Source organism: Branchiostoma lanceolatum, chromosome 17, assembly GCF_035083965.1.
Source record: "Branchiostoma lanceolatum isolate klBraLanc5 chromosome 17, klBraLanc5.hap2, whole genome shotgun sequence".
NCBI lineage: Eukaryota > Metazoa > Chordata > Leptocardii > Amphioxiformes > Branchiostomatidae > Branchiostoma > Branchiostoma lanceolatum.
Window position 1 is genome coordinate 13,997,563 of NC_089738.1, and position 14,290 is coordinate 14,011,852.

The following is a 14,290-nucleotide window of genomic DNA, read 5'->3' on the forward strand; positions in this document are numbered from 1 at the left end:
AAAAATCTTGAGCGAGGTACATGTAGTCTTGCAAAGGGAATTCAAAGTAATGTATAGTCTACGATCTTGGGGATGTTTGGAAAATCTTGAACTAGCTCACAAGGTAGTCTTGCAAAGGGAATTATAAGTAATTTATAATCCACAGTCATAGGTGTGTTGGTAAAGAAATCTTGAGCGAGGTAATCTTGCAAAGGGAATTCAAAGTAATTTATAGTCCACAATCGTAGGTATGTTGGGGAAAAAAATTGAGCGAGGTCATCTTGCATTCAAAGTAATTGTAGGCATGTTGGGAAGCAGTTGCCCCTCATTAGCACTGTCACATTCACGAATGCCCAGTGGGGAAACCCAAGTCATCCTCTCTCCAACCCGCCACCATTAAAATACTAGATGTGGGTAATAAACCCAGTCTACGAGACTCGTATTAAACCATGAATAAAAGATATCCATATTAACCAGGAGAATAATTGCTCCTGCCTGCCTCATTATCGCCCTCGGTGGACGTCACTCTTTCCCAGTTGCCATGGCAACGGCATGAAATAAACTAATAACACGGCACCGACACCATCACGTTTGAATATGAGTGTTGATAAGATGTCAGAATGTATGACCACAGACTGTACTTGTTGGCCATTTCCTGTTAGAATGATTAACACAATGACAAAGGGACCTTAGATACAGCGGTAAATATTCAAACAACAACGCGAAGCTCAAATGTCGGGACTCGTGAAATGTAAGAGATCGGCGCGGGAGATACGGAGTGGGCGACTGGGAGGTGAATCGATGAGTCATCCGCGGGTAGTCCCAAAGGTCCCGCGGCGCATGTTGTTGCGGGAATCGATACTTGTTGGAGGTGCATGAGGAGAGTAGATTTGACGCTGACAACAACGCTGAGCTCATACGCTATTGAACCAATGGTGGTCTTGTATCGTTTGGAATTATCAATGTTCAGGGATGCTGTTCTTTCAGGACCCTGACTGCAAGAGAACAAAATCTTAATTGTCAGCCAAATACAGAATAAATCATAAATGTCTTTCTTTTTTTCTGGATAGACAAAATATAGATAAGCAGCTGTAGAATGCATTCAGTAATTGTTTTTGAAAAAATTATTTTTGAATATATATTTTTAAAGTGCACATACACATCATCTAGACCTTCCCTTATGTATTATACTTATGAGATAAGATAACAAAGATAGAAATATGGAGATTTGTTCTGTATAGACCAACTTTCAAGGGCGCATTGTGACTTGGTTTGTGAGTATTGACATCTGGTGGTTGTCCTGAAGTTGTGTTTATTTCCTTAACCGTGACATTTGTTTGGGGTGTATCAAAAGTGAAGAGATGCTGCTCATCTTAATTGTCTCTTTCCACATTGGCAGCCGCTCAGAATAAATATTTGGAATGCCTCACATTCATTCTCTATTGAAGAGACCTGTCAGAAATCAGCTACAAATTGCGTTAATGCTTTCCAGAATTCTGTTAAAAGTTTTCAGTTCGCCCGCTCTTTCTGTAGATGTATCTGTAGATGTACAGGAATTGTGTACTGTAAATTTGCAATAAAAGGTGAACTGAGATTTTTGTAGTGAAACAATTCTGTGGTTCAGTAGTAATACAGTAGGTAGGAAGCACATATTCATGGTGTTGTGAATTCATAATTAAAAGGTCCCTGTGAAAACAGTGAACAGAAAGATTTACAGTAGTAGTACAAACTCATTATCGTTATGTCGTTTGAAAGGATGCTTGCAGTTGGTTACGTATGGTTTTTGTGTGGTAAGTCTTTCCATGTACTGAAATCAAACGTTGCTGCATGCCTGAAGGCAGGTGCATTTGAAAATTCAAACGTTACACACACCAGATGTCTGGATCATGCCCGCAAGTTCAAAATATTTGACAGAAATGTGGTCTGGAATGGAGAGTCTTGTAGACAAGCTTGATACACCTGTTGTGGATGATTGAAAACATTGTAATCAGCACATTGTGATGAAAGGCAGTTTCAAGGATAGTATTGAAGAAAAATGTCCAGACTATGCATGATGTATAAAATCAAGTGAACCGGTAAACGTACCAACTTTACCAGCTCAGAAAAAAAAAGAATCATGCCTTCGAGTATCAGAGTTATTAACCAAGGATCGACGTGTTCAAAAATGTGTAATTTCCTAGAACTATCGTACAGTGAAACTCGTTGCCAGCGAGTACTGTAGGAGCATCCTCATTAGATAGCTTTTAACAACGCTTGGAGTTAGATGTGCAAAAGTTAGGTGTGACTGGTCAATTAGTGTAATACAAAAATGTATAACCAGCTGCTGCCGCGCCGCAAGGCATTAAGATATTCACCAAAACACACAAATATTTCACGGCGGTGTAAGATCTTCAATTTCTTGTTGAAACCAATTTTTGTGAGATCACGAAGTCTTGAAGCTACAGTACTGTATCTTCATATTTTGAGTCCTGTCTGTGCACTAGCTATGCAGGGTTCAATTAAAAGATACTGTCAACACGATGATTGATTTATATCCCTCTGGCCAGACACACGTCATAAGTACATGATATCTATATTTCACATTTGTCCTGCCAGCCTTGCTACCTGTCCGGTGCTCATATTTATGATAGCTTTGAGGCATTTCAATCATTTCATGGATGTGATAATAACAAACTCATAAAAACCCTTTCCCACCCCTTAGCAGCCCTCTGGTCACTGCTGAGTTCTCCCTAGTCTATCAACACAGCCAAACCCACAGAGGTACTGGGTTGGTGCCAGGGCGACTTCCTTAGAAACTTGTGGACATGTTTCCTTTGCTTGCTTCCCTCCCCGCCAGTCATCACAATACCATAGAGTTGTTTAAGTTCGTGAGTACATAATTTCGTGGTAAGAGAGGAAAGGAGGCATTAAAATCGTGTTTAGAATTTGCAGTTGAAACACCAATAGTAATACAAGGCAGAGCAAAGTTTACGTTGTGATGCTCTCATCGCAAATCTTTGAACTTTTAACCGCAAAAAAAATTCATGATTTACAATGGTAGCTAGGATTACAGGGCAGTGAGAAGTCTGATGAGATTCCAGTTTTCATACTGATGACATCGAGCTGACGCTTTCTGTTTCTTGTAATTAAATAAATGTTTTTATAAACTACGAAGGAAAACTTCCCATCCTTGTACTGCAGAATACTGTAATGCCTTTGGCTACCATTCAGTTGGGTGCTGTCAAATTGTGCTAAAAGGACCACAATACCCCATACAGGGCTGTTGATGTTTAGCAAATCTTGTTAAAAGTTGTTAGTTCCTAAAAGTTCTTATCTGTGAAAGGATCTACCCCATAGAGGGAGAATGCCGGCTCACAAATCATGTTGAGTTACTGTAAGTTGATTTATTTTCACAAGGACTAAATTTCACAGAAGGAAAAGAAAGTTTTTACATTGCTCATAGTTTGCGGTTGAAGCTATTCCTTGGTGCAGTAAAAATACGAAACACATACTCGCTATCTCATGACTTTGCGGTAAAGAGGTCACCACGAAAATAAAGCCACTGCGACTATTCCAAGATTTACAGTCCTAAGAGTCTAATCTGTAAACCTGACCTTGCATTTCACCACCAGTCTGTCTGCGACCTTTCGGTCCCAAGAAGATTCCCATTCGGAAAAAACGTCTCCCCTCCCGCTTGGCGAGGATTTGGGAATTCAATTAGTGACGTTTAGGCACAACCTGGAACTGGGAAAGGTGTTGTCTCAAGAGGCACCACACATGTTAACGTTGTCACCTTCCTAGTCACCCAGGATAGATTTACTCTGCTAAACTGTAGGCCTTACTTCCTGTAATCCTCCCGAAGGATAAGTTAGGATTACAGGACCCCGGAGGGACAAGAAGTCTAGGAAGAAGGAAGAAACTGTACTCCAAGTCTTTCGTCACCTGCAAATTTACTCAAGTGATGTGGTGCCCACCCAAGCACCTTATCCACACAACCGCTGAACACACAGTTTTGGTTAGGGCGGCCCTTGGGACATGTACATGTGTTTATACATTGTATCACTGGTACAGATTGTGGTAGGGATGTCCCTCAAGCTCAACTGGTAGCCTCACAGTGGAGCCCCTGGTTTCACTTTGTTGGCTAACTGGGAGACCCAGGTTCAAACCTGGGCAGGACATCTTTCGGAAGGGACGTAAAATAGGGGTACTGTTAAAAGGGGAAGTCCTAGCAGCCCTTTTTATTCCATCCGGGAGGATGTCCCTAACCAAAGCTAGGCACCTTATTTTCAATGTCAAGTAAGGAAACTGTTGTAAAGTGCCTTTCCCATGGGCATGACACTAAGGCCTGCTAGGGATTCAAACCCAGAACCTTTAAATTGTATTTCAACAACCTTAACCACAAAACCAGCTTTCAGGAACTTTATGAAACACTTTAGAAGACAATGACGGTCCACCTCAGTGAAACACACTGAAACGCACTGATGATGACGAAACACTAAGTGGATAGAAACTTGTATGGAGATGTCAGTAGTAACTGGCTTGTACTAATGACTGAAATGTTCCTGCTTGTTCCAGGATGAGGAGGAAGAAATCAAATTAGAAATCAACATGCTGAAGAAGTATTCCCACCACCGGAACATCGCCACTTACTACGGCGCTTTCATCAAGAAAAGTCCGCCAGGAAAGGACGACCAGCTATGGGTGAGGAAAAAGATTCTTATGAAAAACTACAATTAATTTTGAATAATGTTATCAACAGTATAACAGGATAGCTTTGTAATGTGTATACCTTGTACACTTACTGTTTTTTTTTTGTTCCAGCTTGTCATGGAATATTGCGGAGCTGGATCAGTCACAGACTTAGTCAAAGGTATGTTAGATTTTTCTCTCCTTTCCTTCATTCTTACATCTTCCCTAGAATTCTGTATCATACAGTACTTGGCATATGATAGATCAGTTAGAGCTATGATATGCAACGAAACCAATAGATGGAGCTGTATAGTACTTCTGATATCAATGGTACATCTTCTATTTTCATCTTCCCTTGGATTTGATACTGTTTGATATTATGATAGATCAGTTAAAACTGTAATATGCATCGGAACCAGAAGGTGGCGCTATATAGTATTACTGATATTAATGGTACCTCTTCTCTTTTCTCCCTTTGAATTGTTGTTATATTGTATGATATGATAGATCAGTTATAGCTGTAATATGCATTGGAATCAGTAGGTGGCGCTGTAATGTTAATGGTGACTGTTCTCTATGCAGCAACAAAAGGAAATTCCCTGAAGGAAGAGTGGATAGCCTACATCTGCAGAGAAATTCTTAGGGTGGGTATGAACAACAACTAGATACTGTGCGTGTGTGTGTGTGTGTGTGTATGTTTGTGTACGTGTGTGTACGTGTGTACGTGTGTGGCTTTGTGTGTGCGCGCATGCTAGTGTCTCTGTGTGTGCTTGTGTGTCTTGCATGTTGCATGTCTGGACTATTGCTCCACAATTGTACCAAGTACAAATCATTAAAAGTACAGTGTATGGCAACAACTATTCAATGTGTTAAGTTTATGGTAATATTCTGTTGACATCCATGAACTAGGATATGTGTATATATGTTCACTATGTGTATTGTGTGTCATCATACAGGGTCTGGCCCACCTACACAGCTGCAAGGTGATCCACAGAGACATCAAGGGTCAGAACGTCCTGCTGACGGACAACGCAGAGGTCAAACTAGGTCAGTGACCTATACAATACAACAAAACACCCACGACTGTAAAAAAAAAGTTTAAATCATGAAAGTTTGTGATGGTTTTATTTTCGTGGTTTTTGCAGTGACGTCTCCACCACAAATTCATGACAAAGCGAATATGTGTTTCCAATGTATTACTACAACATTACTGTACTACAGAATTGTTTCAATAGCAAACTTCAAACACTGGGAAAAACCTCTTTTCTGCTTCTGCCACAAAGTTAACCCTTGTCCTGCGGGACCCCTATATATATACGAGATGCACATTAGGTGGGTCCCGTATATGGAAGGGCTAGGGGTATTTTTCAGCTGAACGTATCACACCACAAGCCCTAAAATGATAATGTTGTTGTGTTGCTATACAGTTGATTTCGGAGTGAGCGCTCAGTTGGACCGGACTATCGGCAGGAGAAATACGTTCATCGGCACCCCGTACTGGATGGCGCCGGAAGTCATCGCTTGCGATGAGAACCCAGATGCTACTTATGACTACAGGGTAGGTCATAGGTCACTGTCACGTCTGTTTAAGCGCTATAATGTAAAAGTTCAATGCTAACATGCAACATTTTCGATTGTAGATTTTGAAAAGATTTTGATTTTGTAAAAGCTGATTGTTTGTCTTTCCAGAGTGACCTGTGGTCCCTCGGTATCACTGCACTAGAAATGGCGGAGTCACAGCCACGTGAGTACTGTTGTTTGTTTCCTTCGGGAGGCATTGTAATCAGTTTGTCTGTTTGTCTTGGTGTGAGTCCACAGTCATGTCAATATTGTAAAATGTAAAGCAGAAGTGGGGTAATAGGATACTTGAGAATTGGAGGTAAGGTTTGGCTCGTGTCCAATAGAGTTGTAGTTAGGAGCCTTGGCTACACCCACACAGTGTTGTTAGGGGTACTCACTTAGAGATTGTTTCATATTTTGTTTGTTTGCAATACATGTAAGTCTTTGCAAATGAATTTGTAGTAAGATTTTTATTTCATTTTACAACGATATCAGTTTTACACGATAACACTTTTATCTCTTTCTTCCAGCTCTTTGTGATCTTCACCCAATGAGGGCTTTATTCCTTATTCCAAGGAACCCTCCTCCAAGATTAAAATCCAAGAAATGGTAAGAATCTTAAACATGCAGACTTGATCATACAGTCCAAATGTTATTGTTTCTGTTACTAATGCCTTATCAAGGGAAAGGGGGTGTTGGCCAATAATGCTGTAGTTCCTGAAAATACTGCTAGGGGGCCCAAAATTGCCATGATTCTTTGGGACTGAACTCAGCATGGGGACCTCAATAACTTCGCACATACCAAACTTCATACAAATCCATCAAAGGGGTGTTGAGTTATAGGTCATTAGGTGTGAAGACACATACGCAACCAAAAGCAGTCAGAGGTGAACCTCCCTCCCAGAGCTAAATATGGTGTGTCCATATACCTGTTGTTTACTTCTAATGGAAATCACATATCTAACAGTTCGTGTTCTTGTTGTCTTTTTTCAGGAGCAAGAAGTTTGTAAGTTTCGTAGAAAATTGCTTGGTGAAAAACTACCACCAGCGGCCGAGCACAGAGCAGTTACTGAAGCACCCCTTCATACGAGACCAACCCACAGAGAGACAGGTGGGTTTCCATAGACTACAGACGGGTGTCTATCACAAGAATTTTAGACATAAAGAACAGCTCCTTGCCATGCCTCATGGTGGTGTTAACTGGCTGTATGAGTTAGCAGGGCTTGAAAAACACTGGGTGCATATGCACTTTTGTGTACCAAAGATTGGAGCTATGAAATGAATTTTCGACTGTGAGTGCACAGGTGAACCGATATGTTTCTGTAGGGTTACATACTGTAAAGGTACTATTGTATGCTAGTTTACGGCAATACAACATAATCTTGACATTGATTTTCAAAAAACAAAGTTAATTATTTCCTATATCAAGTCTTCTTTAAACTTCAAAGTTAGCTTTTGAATTTTAGATTCAAGCTCTGAAGAGGTGCAGCAAGCTTTATAATTTGGTTTTGCTGACACTTCTGCACTTAACTATATGTTGTGAAGTCAATTTTTTTCTGTACAACTGACTTCTTGGGTTATGTGCACCAGTGATTCAGGTGCACCAGTGCACCTAATACCAAACATGAATTTCAAGCCCTGTATATGACGTTCAGTAGAATAATAGTCAAGCCCATGCTGTAATGATGAGGAAGTGCCTCATTGTGTAACACTTGTCCCTTCCCTCTAGGTGAGAATACAACTGAAGGACCACATTGACAGATATGTGAAGAAGAAGAAGGGGAGTCACACGGAGGAGGAGGAGTACAAGTACAGCGGGAGTGAAGGGGAGGAAGATCCCACTCTGGAGAAGGAGGGAGAGCCAAGGTACCACAGCTATGATTATCTCTTTCAAAAATTCACATTTCCATGTAGCAGGTGACCAAGAAACCTTTGCTTAGCCTGCTTTATAAGTTGCTGGCCCTATCAGCATACCAAAGTCATGGCGATCAGTCAACCCAATCTATAATTATTCCACTTTAAGGTGTCAAACAAAATCAGCCCCTGCAGTTCAAACACGCCTCTAGGGGACCTAAACCTATGCCATTTCTTCAAGAGCTGTCTACCATTAAAGAATCATCACCATTGCAAATCCAGAACTGTTACACAACACATCAAAACCGGACGTTCCACTGCAGTACCAAAGCAAACACAAATTATAACCATCTTGGCAAAGGTACGAAATCCTGTTGTTCTCCTCCCCAGCTCTGTCGTGCAGGCTCCAGGCGAGTCGACCCTCAGGAAGAACTTCCTGAAGCTGCAGCAGGAGAACCGTGAGCGCGAGGCGGCCAGGATGCGGGCCGAGGAGGAGAGACGGAGACACGAGCGGGAGCGAGAGCACCAGCAGCGTCAACTGGACGAGAGACGAAAACGACAGAAGCAGGTTAGACGGCATCTTTTACTGTCATAGAAACTGTCAACTTTCTATGTATGGCTAGCTCTATAAGTTGAGACAAGCACAGAGTGCTGTTTTACATGAAACATTAGCCCCATTTAGAAGAAATGATCGTACCATAGAGATTTTACATAGTGCTATGAAAATAGCTGATGTATGTCTGATTACAGTCCTGAAAAAAGTTAGGGTCAGTGGATAGGTAGGGACTCTCTTTTTTCTTTTCACTTAATCTATATTGCAAGGTTTGAGGACATTTTTATCACTCAGATGTCAGATCGTAGTGTTTATATAGTTCGATGGTGTTCTTCCCAACAGATTGAGCACGAGAGACAGCGTGAGATGCAGCGCCAGCAGGAGCGTCTGGAGAGACATCGCGTGGAGAAGGAACGCCAGCGGGACGGACGAGACCGCGACAGAGACAGGCATAGGGACAGGGACAGACGTAGAGAGGTACATCAACACCACAGCTCCTTTGTTTGTTTCGCATAACCGGTAAACCGCCTTTAGGCGTAACACATCAGTTTTGTACAGTAGGTACAAGCTGCGTATTAAGACTGGACTGTAAGGTCTGATACACTCACACAGGATGGACCCCTAGTCTTTTCAATAAGTGTAGTGGGTTCTTCAATCAAGGCATTGCTTTCCCCCAATACAGTATTTCCTTTCATAACCAGTTTAAGATTGTTTGTTTGTTAGAGCCTTTGTTTATTAGCCCCTTTGTTTATCATACTAGCTCTTTGTTGCGCTAGACTGGACCAAGATCATGTTCACTTCACTCCATGTTCGATTTAAATGATGTCATGCTAATTTTGGAATGAACCACTTGTTTGTTGTGCACAGGGGAGGTCAGGACGGGACCATAACCACAGACCTCAGCACATGGCCATCAACCAGCTGCAGAGGTCTGGGGGGCAGTCACACATGCAGCCTCCTCTACAGCCGCAGCAGGTAAACATGGTCAGTGTAGAACTGTAATATGATACCTAGAGTGGAACTGTAGGGTGAGACACAAGTGTCAGTCTCTTGGATGTAGTAGCATCCAGGAAACCATTATCAAACTTACACAATGACGGGGAATGAGGAATGTCCAATTGCCTCAATTCTGGGTCATTGAAAGAATTATACTATTTCCAACTCAAGAATTGGACTTGGCAAATATTCAACCAGCACTCTGATCTTCTGTAGGATAACTGAAGCTCTATTGCTTGGAATATGTAACCTTCAGGAAAGTGACAAAGCTACGGGTAAAAAGGTGGCTGGTGACCAGGGCTGTCTCCAGCTTTACGTTTTTTTTGTCCCGCTCATTGTCTGGAAGTCCATGTTGTTGATTTTTATTGCTAGATCTGTCGCTTAACCTTACAATACATAAATTTTGCATCAATTTTTATGTCAAGAAGTTCAGATGTTTTGGACGGACAGGGTGAAATTTGTCTGTCTCCATTAGCATTTTCTGTCCCAGGATGAAGGGAGGGGTCCTGGAGATAGCCCTGCTGGTGAAGCTGAAATATTTGTAGTTCTGGCTGTCGGCTGTTCTTTTCTGTGCTAGCATAAGGTACAAGGTCCACATACTTCCACGCTGGGCTCCCCCTGCCTCCTCTCTACTCTCCTGCTCAGTGGTGGCTTTTCTTACCTCTGTAGATGAGACCCTCGTCGGGGAAAGAGCACTCGCGCATCCCGCAGCCCATGGTGGTTAGCCAATCCCAGCCGGTGCCCCAGCCCGTGCCGCAGGTGGCGGCGTCCCCGCAGGTGCAGCAGCAGGCGGGGCTGGTGGTAGGCATGCCGCAGGAGGTCAAGGCCATGCAGCAGAAGCCACAGAAACCCCTCTGGGCTCAGCAGGTGGGTGGGGCTTCCTCCGAGAGCCGCCAGGATTATATCTTAGGGCCCATGGTGCGTACATGTCAGTATGAGTGGCATATTAAGATTTTTTTGGTTTTGGTAAAATTGTTTTCTACTTTGATCCATTGTTGTGCAGCCTGGTTATCAAACAGAAAAATTCTTCTTGGGCCGCAAACTTTATCTAAACCAAAGAAATGTTAATACAAAACTCATACAGACTAGAATATTCGCACAAGTGTGAAGTGACAAGGTGATTTAAAGTCACTTCGTTGTTTTGTTTCACAAATATTAGAAAAGCAACACAACGCAGTTGAAACATGTTCAGTTAGAAGATAATTTGGATACTTTAATTGCTCCATTAGCTATCATACAATCAGTAAGGTCAGTGAGAAATGTTGCCTTTAGCATACTAAAATCTTAAGTTAAAGATGACAGTGCAAAAGACTTGACCATATGTCTGACATCTTCACATGGTGGGTGATCAACCATCCTGCGTTAGGTGGACGACCTAACCAGGAAGAGCGCACAGAAGCTACAGGAATGCTGGGAAGTTCCTGCGGTAAAGACACGGCGTCCATACTCCACCCACCTCCACACGACAGATAGCATAGTGTGTTAGGTGTTCCTCACAAATCACCCGTACCCAGTGTGGATAGCCATAAGGGCACATACGTGTTGTAGGAAGGTCGCAGTGTCTATTGCAAACCTCCCGTTATTCAATCTTGTCTGTATCTGTATCTATATAGCCGGTATAACCGCCATTCGGCGTAGCACACCAGCTTGTCTTACATGTATGCAGTAATTCTCTTGTAACTATGAATACTAGCACAGTGTACTGTCAAAGCTGTCTGTAGGGACCACTCCAGGGACTTGAATAAAATGTCATTTTAAATGAGTAGACAGGATTCTTGATGCTTGAGTCTATGAAAAATTATATATGGGACCACAAAAAGAAGTGGCCACAATAACCATGTAATCTTATGCAGAAGTGGTCACCAGTACAGGTTTGATTGTATTCAAATGAAAGCTCATCTGTGTTGGTAGAATCCATAGTTGTACAATGTGAGCTTTGTTCCAACACAAAATGGAAAATTTCTGTTGAGGGTTTCCTTTGGGTTGGAACAAAGCTCAAATTATACAACTGAGGTTTGACTGTAGTTTGTTTCCATTAAGCAAATGGATTCAAACATAGAATATACATGTACTCAACAGATCCATTTTCAGTTGCCCAGATACTGATGTGTATTGTCTGGTTCTTTCAGGTTGAGGAACGGACGAAGATGAACGCTCGCCACCATCAGCGACAGAGCGCCGCTCCGATGCAGCCTCCCCAGAAGCCTCAGCAGCCACAACCTCAGGTAGGCCTCTTGTAAAGTTTGTGGTGCAAATGTAAAATTGCTGATTTTGAAAAGCAGTAAAACTAAGTACTTTCAGGAAATAAGTGTCTTAGCTTGAGTTTTATCATTTTAATTTCATTTGAAAAATTGAACTGTTCTCCAACTCAAAAAATTGCCTCACCGGAATTTTCGACTGAATCTCTCGGCCTTCTTTAGCTATCTGACCCAAGTGCAGTAGACATGTGAAGTTTATGTTTTGAGGAGACAAGAGTTAAGTTACAGTGATGACTCTCTTTCCAGGTGGAGCCCCAGCCGAGCCAACAGTCCAGAAAGCAGCCCCAGCCACAGGTCCCCCCACCCCCCTTCCAGCCTGCCCCCCCACCCCAGCTCTCCCAGCCCTGGCAGTTACAGTCGGACGCCCTCTCCCCCCAGCGAGTCTCTGTCAACTTCCCCCCCTCCCAACCTCAACCCCAACAACCTCAGCCCATGGTGGAGCCGCCGCCCCAGGGTCTCCCCCCTGCCCACCCCCAGTCACGGACTCCGCCCAAGGCCACGGCGTCCAAGGAATCTCAGACTCCGCCCAGATCCCAGCAGCCTTTGCCAAAATCGGACTCTTCCAGAATCCCTGTCCAGAGAGTTCAGCACACGCCCCCGCAGGTCAGGCACCCGGGCAGGTCGCAGACGCCGCCCGAGGTACGCCACGCCACCAAGGACTTACCGCCTCAGCTAAGACGGTCTCTGTCGGACACCCCTCCGCCTGTCCCGCCACACGGCGTGTCACGTGCTTCACCCCAGGCCACCCCGACTCACTCTACGCGGTCGTCGCAGTCCTCGAGTTCGGACGACGTCCCGCCAGAGTTGCCCCCACGGAATTACGAACCACAGACGCCTCCCCCCGTGCCCAAGCACTCTGCCAAGCCCAGCACGCCGCCCCAGTCCAGAGGGTCGCCGGCGCACAGCTCGGCGTCCAGCAGCGCCCAGAGTACTCCTCCCAGCTCCAGGGTCGTCAACGGAGCATCAGCCTCACCAAAACATGCTAAGAAAGGTAGGTCAAGTCAATTTGAAGTTTGTGTTGGGCATACAGGTTGCATTACTAACCGAAAATCTGTAACAAACAGACTACTGCTTATATTTCAAGATTTATACGAAGTTTGTTTTGTATTTCTTCACTCAGATGTCAGATTGAAACAGGAAACGCAACATTTTTGTAGAGTGCATTACGAGCAAAAAATCTGAGTTTTTTCTAAACAGTGACTACTGCTAATATTTCAAGATTTACGTATCTGGGTCACTTATGAAAGTACAGTGAATGAAATGTCAAATCTTATGAGTTTACCATTAATTTATTTGTTTGTTTGTTTGTTTGTGGTAGACTCCTCCAGCCAGGCAGACGCTGGGGAGGGCCCATCTGGAGTCACCAAGGTCAACAAACCGAAGGTGAGCTATCGGCTGTGTGGAAAGATTCGTCCATTTAGCTTGTTACATTTAGTCAATTTAGGATTTATCTTCATCGTGGGATGAATGTGAATCTCTCCATATAAAACTTGCCAAACGCGAATCTCAAGGGTCAATCATATGTGCTATGTTTAAGAGAGGTTACTAGTCTTGATTTTTTTTGAGGAGGAAAAAGTTGGTGGGAAGGACACTACTAAGTATCTGATAGCAGCCTCGAAAAGACCTGCCTGCTGCCTAACTCTGTAATCAATAGGGAATTGGGTGCCAAACGGCTACTTCAGAGTGCTAAAGGTTAAATCTTACCTGTTTCATCCCTCTTGGTTCTATAGAAGGAGGTCTGTAACCCCCAGGACCTGGAGGTGCTGGCGGAAGAGCTCAGCGCCATGGCGACCGCGATCGAGGCCCCCAGCGTTCCGGCCCGCCCGGCGCCGCCGCCCCCGGCGGGAGGAGACGGAGAGGAGAGCGAGGAGGAGGACAGCCTGGATGACATCTCGGAGATCACGCGCGACGGAACCATCCTGGCTTCCGACCCGCCCAGACCAATGTATGTAGATAACACCAGGCAAGTCTTTCTACTTCTGCATAGAGGTGGAACTAACAGGACTTGGTCTGTTTGTCTGTTTGCAAAGATTGCCATGTTAACCAGTGATAACCAGTTTTTATTGTTGTAAGGCCATACTGAGTTGATTCTTTGAATGACAATGATGCGAGCATGCAAAAAGAAAAAGAGTTTTTAAAAAAGTTATCCTCATTATGAAACCTAAATGGTCAGGAATGTTGAACAAATTACTGAACTATGGTAAACCAAACAATAAGTTACATAATTCTATTCGTCATATCTTCTTTGACTCTGAAAGACTTCACTGCTCATGTCTGTTTCGCAATTTTTGTTTTTCCACAATTTATGGCAAATTTGCTCCTTTTGCAGCTTTGTTGTATGATTTGCAACCTTTTTTTTTAAATTGACGAAAATTAATGCATGCAGATGTCGTCTATATGATCAAGTCAGTGTGGCCTTGCC

The 14,290-nt window shown here is 43.4% G+C and overlaps 1 protein-coding gene across 9 annotated transcripts in view; it reads left to right on the plus strand.

Annotated features, from left to right (window-relative positions):
- Nucleotides 1–14,290, plus strand: part of LOC136423183 (mitogen-activated protein kinase kinase kinase kinase 4-like) — a 70,710-nt gene that overhangs the window by 41,709 nt on the left and 14,711 nt on the right. For 5 of the 9 annotated variants that reach the window (XM_066411243.1, XM_066411249.1, XM_066411247.1 and 2 more), the window contains exons 4-21: nucleotides 4,534–4,659; nucleotides 4,780–4,828; nucleotides 5,230–5,291; nucleotides 5,604–5,694; nucleotides 6,075–6,205; nucleotides 6,337–6,391; nucleotides 6,738–6,816; nucleotides 7,201–7,318; nucleotides 7,937–8,073; nucleotides 8,452–8,629; nucleotides 8,957–9,091; nucleotides 9,482–9,598; nucleotides 10,280–10,477; nucleotides 10,977–11,036; nucleotides 11,740–11,835; nucleotides 12,115–12,859; nucleotides 13,187–13,251; nucleotides 13,599–13,813. In XM_066411243.1, coding sequence (XP_066267340.1) covers nucleotides 4,534–4,659; nucleotides 4,780–4,828; nucleotides 5,230–5,291; nucleotides 5,604–5,694; nucleotides 6,075–6,205; nucleotides 6,337–6,391; nucleotides 6,738–6,816; nucleotides 7,201–7,318; nucleotides 7,937–8,073; nucleotides 8,452–8,629; nucleotides 8,957–9,091; nucleotides 9,482–9,598; nucleotides 10,280–10,477; nucleotides 10,977–11,036; nucleotides 11,740–11,835; nucleotides 12,115–12,859; nucleotides 13,187–13,251; nucleotides 13,599–13,813 — 2,657 coding nt within the window. Of the gene's footprint in view, nucleotides 1–4,533; nucleotides 4,660–4,779; nucleotides 4,829–5,229; nucleotides 5,292–5,603; nucleotides 5,695–6,074; nucleotides 6,206–6,336; nucleotides 6,392–6,737; nucleotides 6,817–7,200; nucleotides 7,319–7,936; nucleotides 8,074–8,451; nucleotides 8,630–8,956; nucleotides 9,092–9,481; nucleotides 9,599–10,279; nucleotides 10,529–10,976; nucleotides 11,037–11,739; nucleotides 11,836–12,114; nucleotides 12,860–13,186; nucleotides 13,252–13,598; nucleotides 13,814–14,290 lie in introns of all 9 variants that reach the window. The other 4 variants (XM_066411245.1, XM_066411246.1, XM_066411248.1 and 1 more) reach the window with 4 other exon arrangements.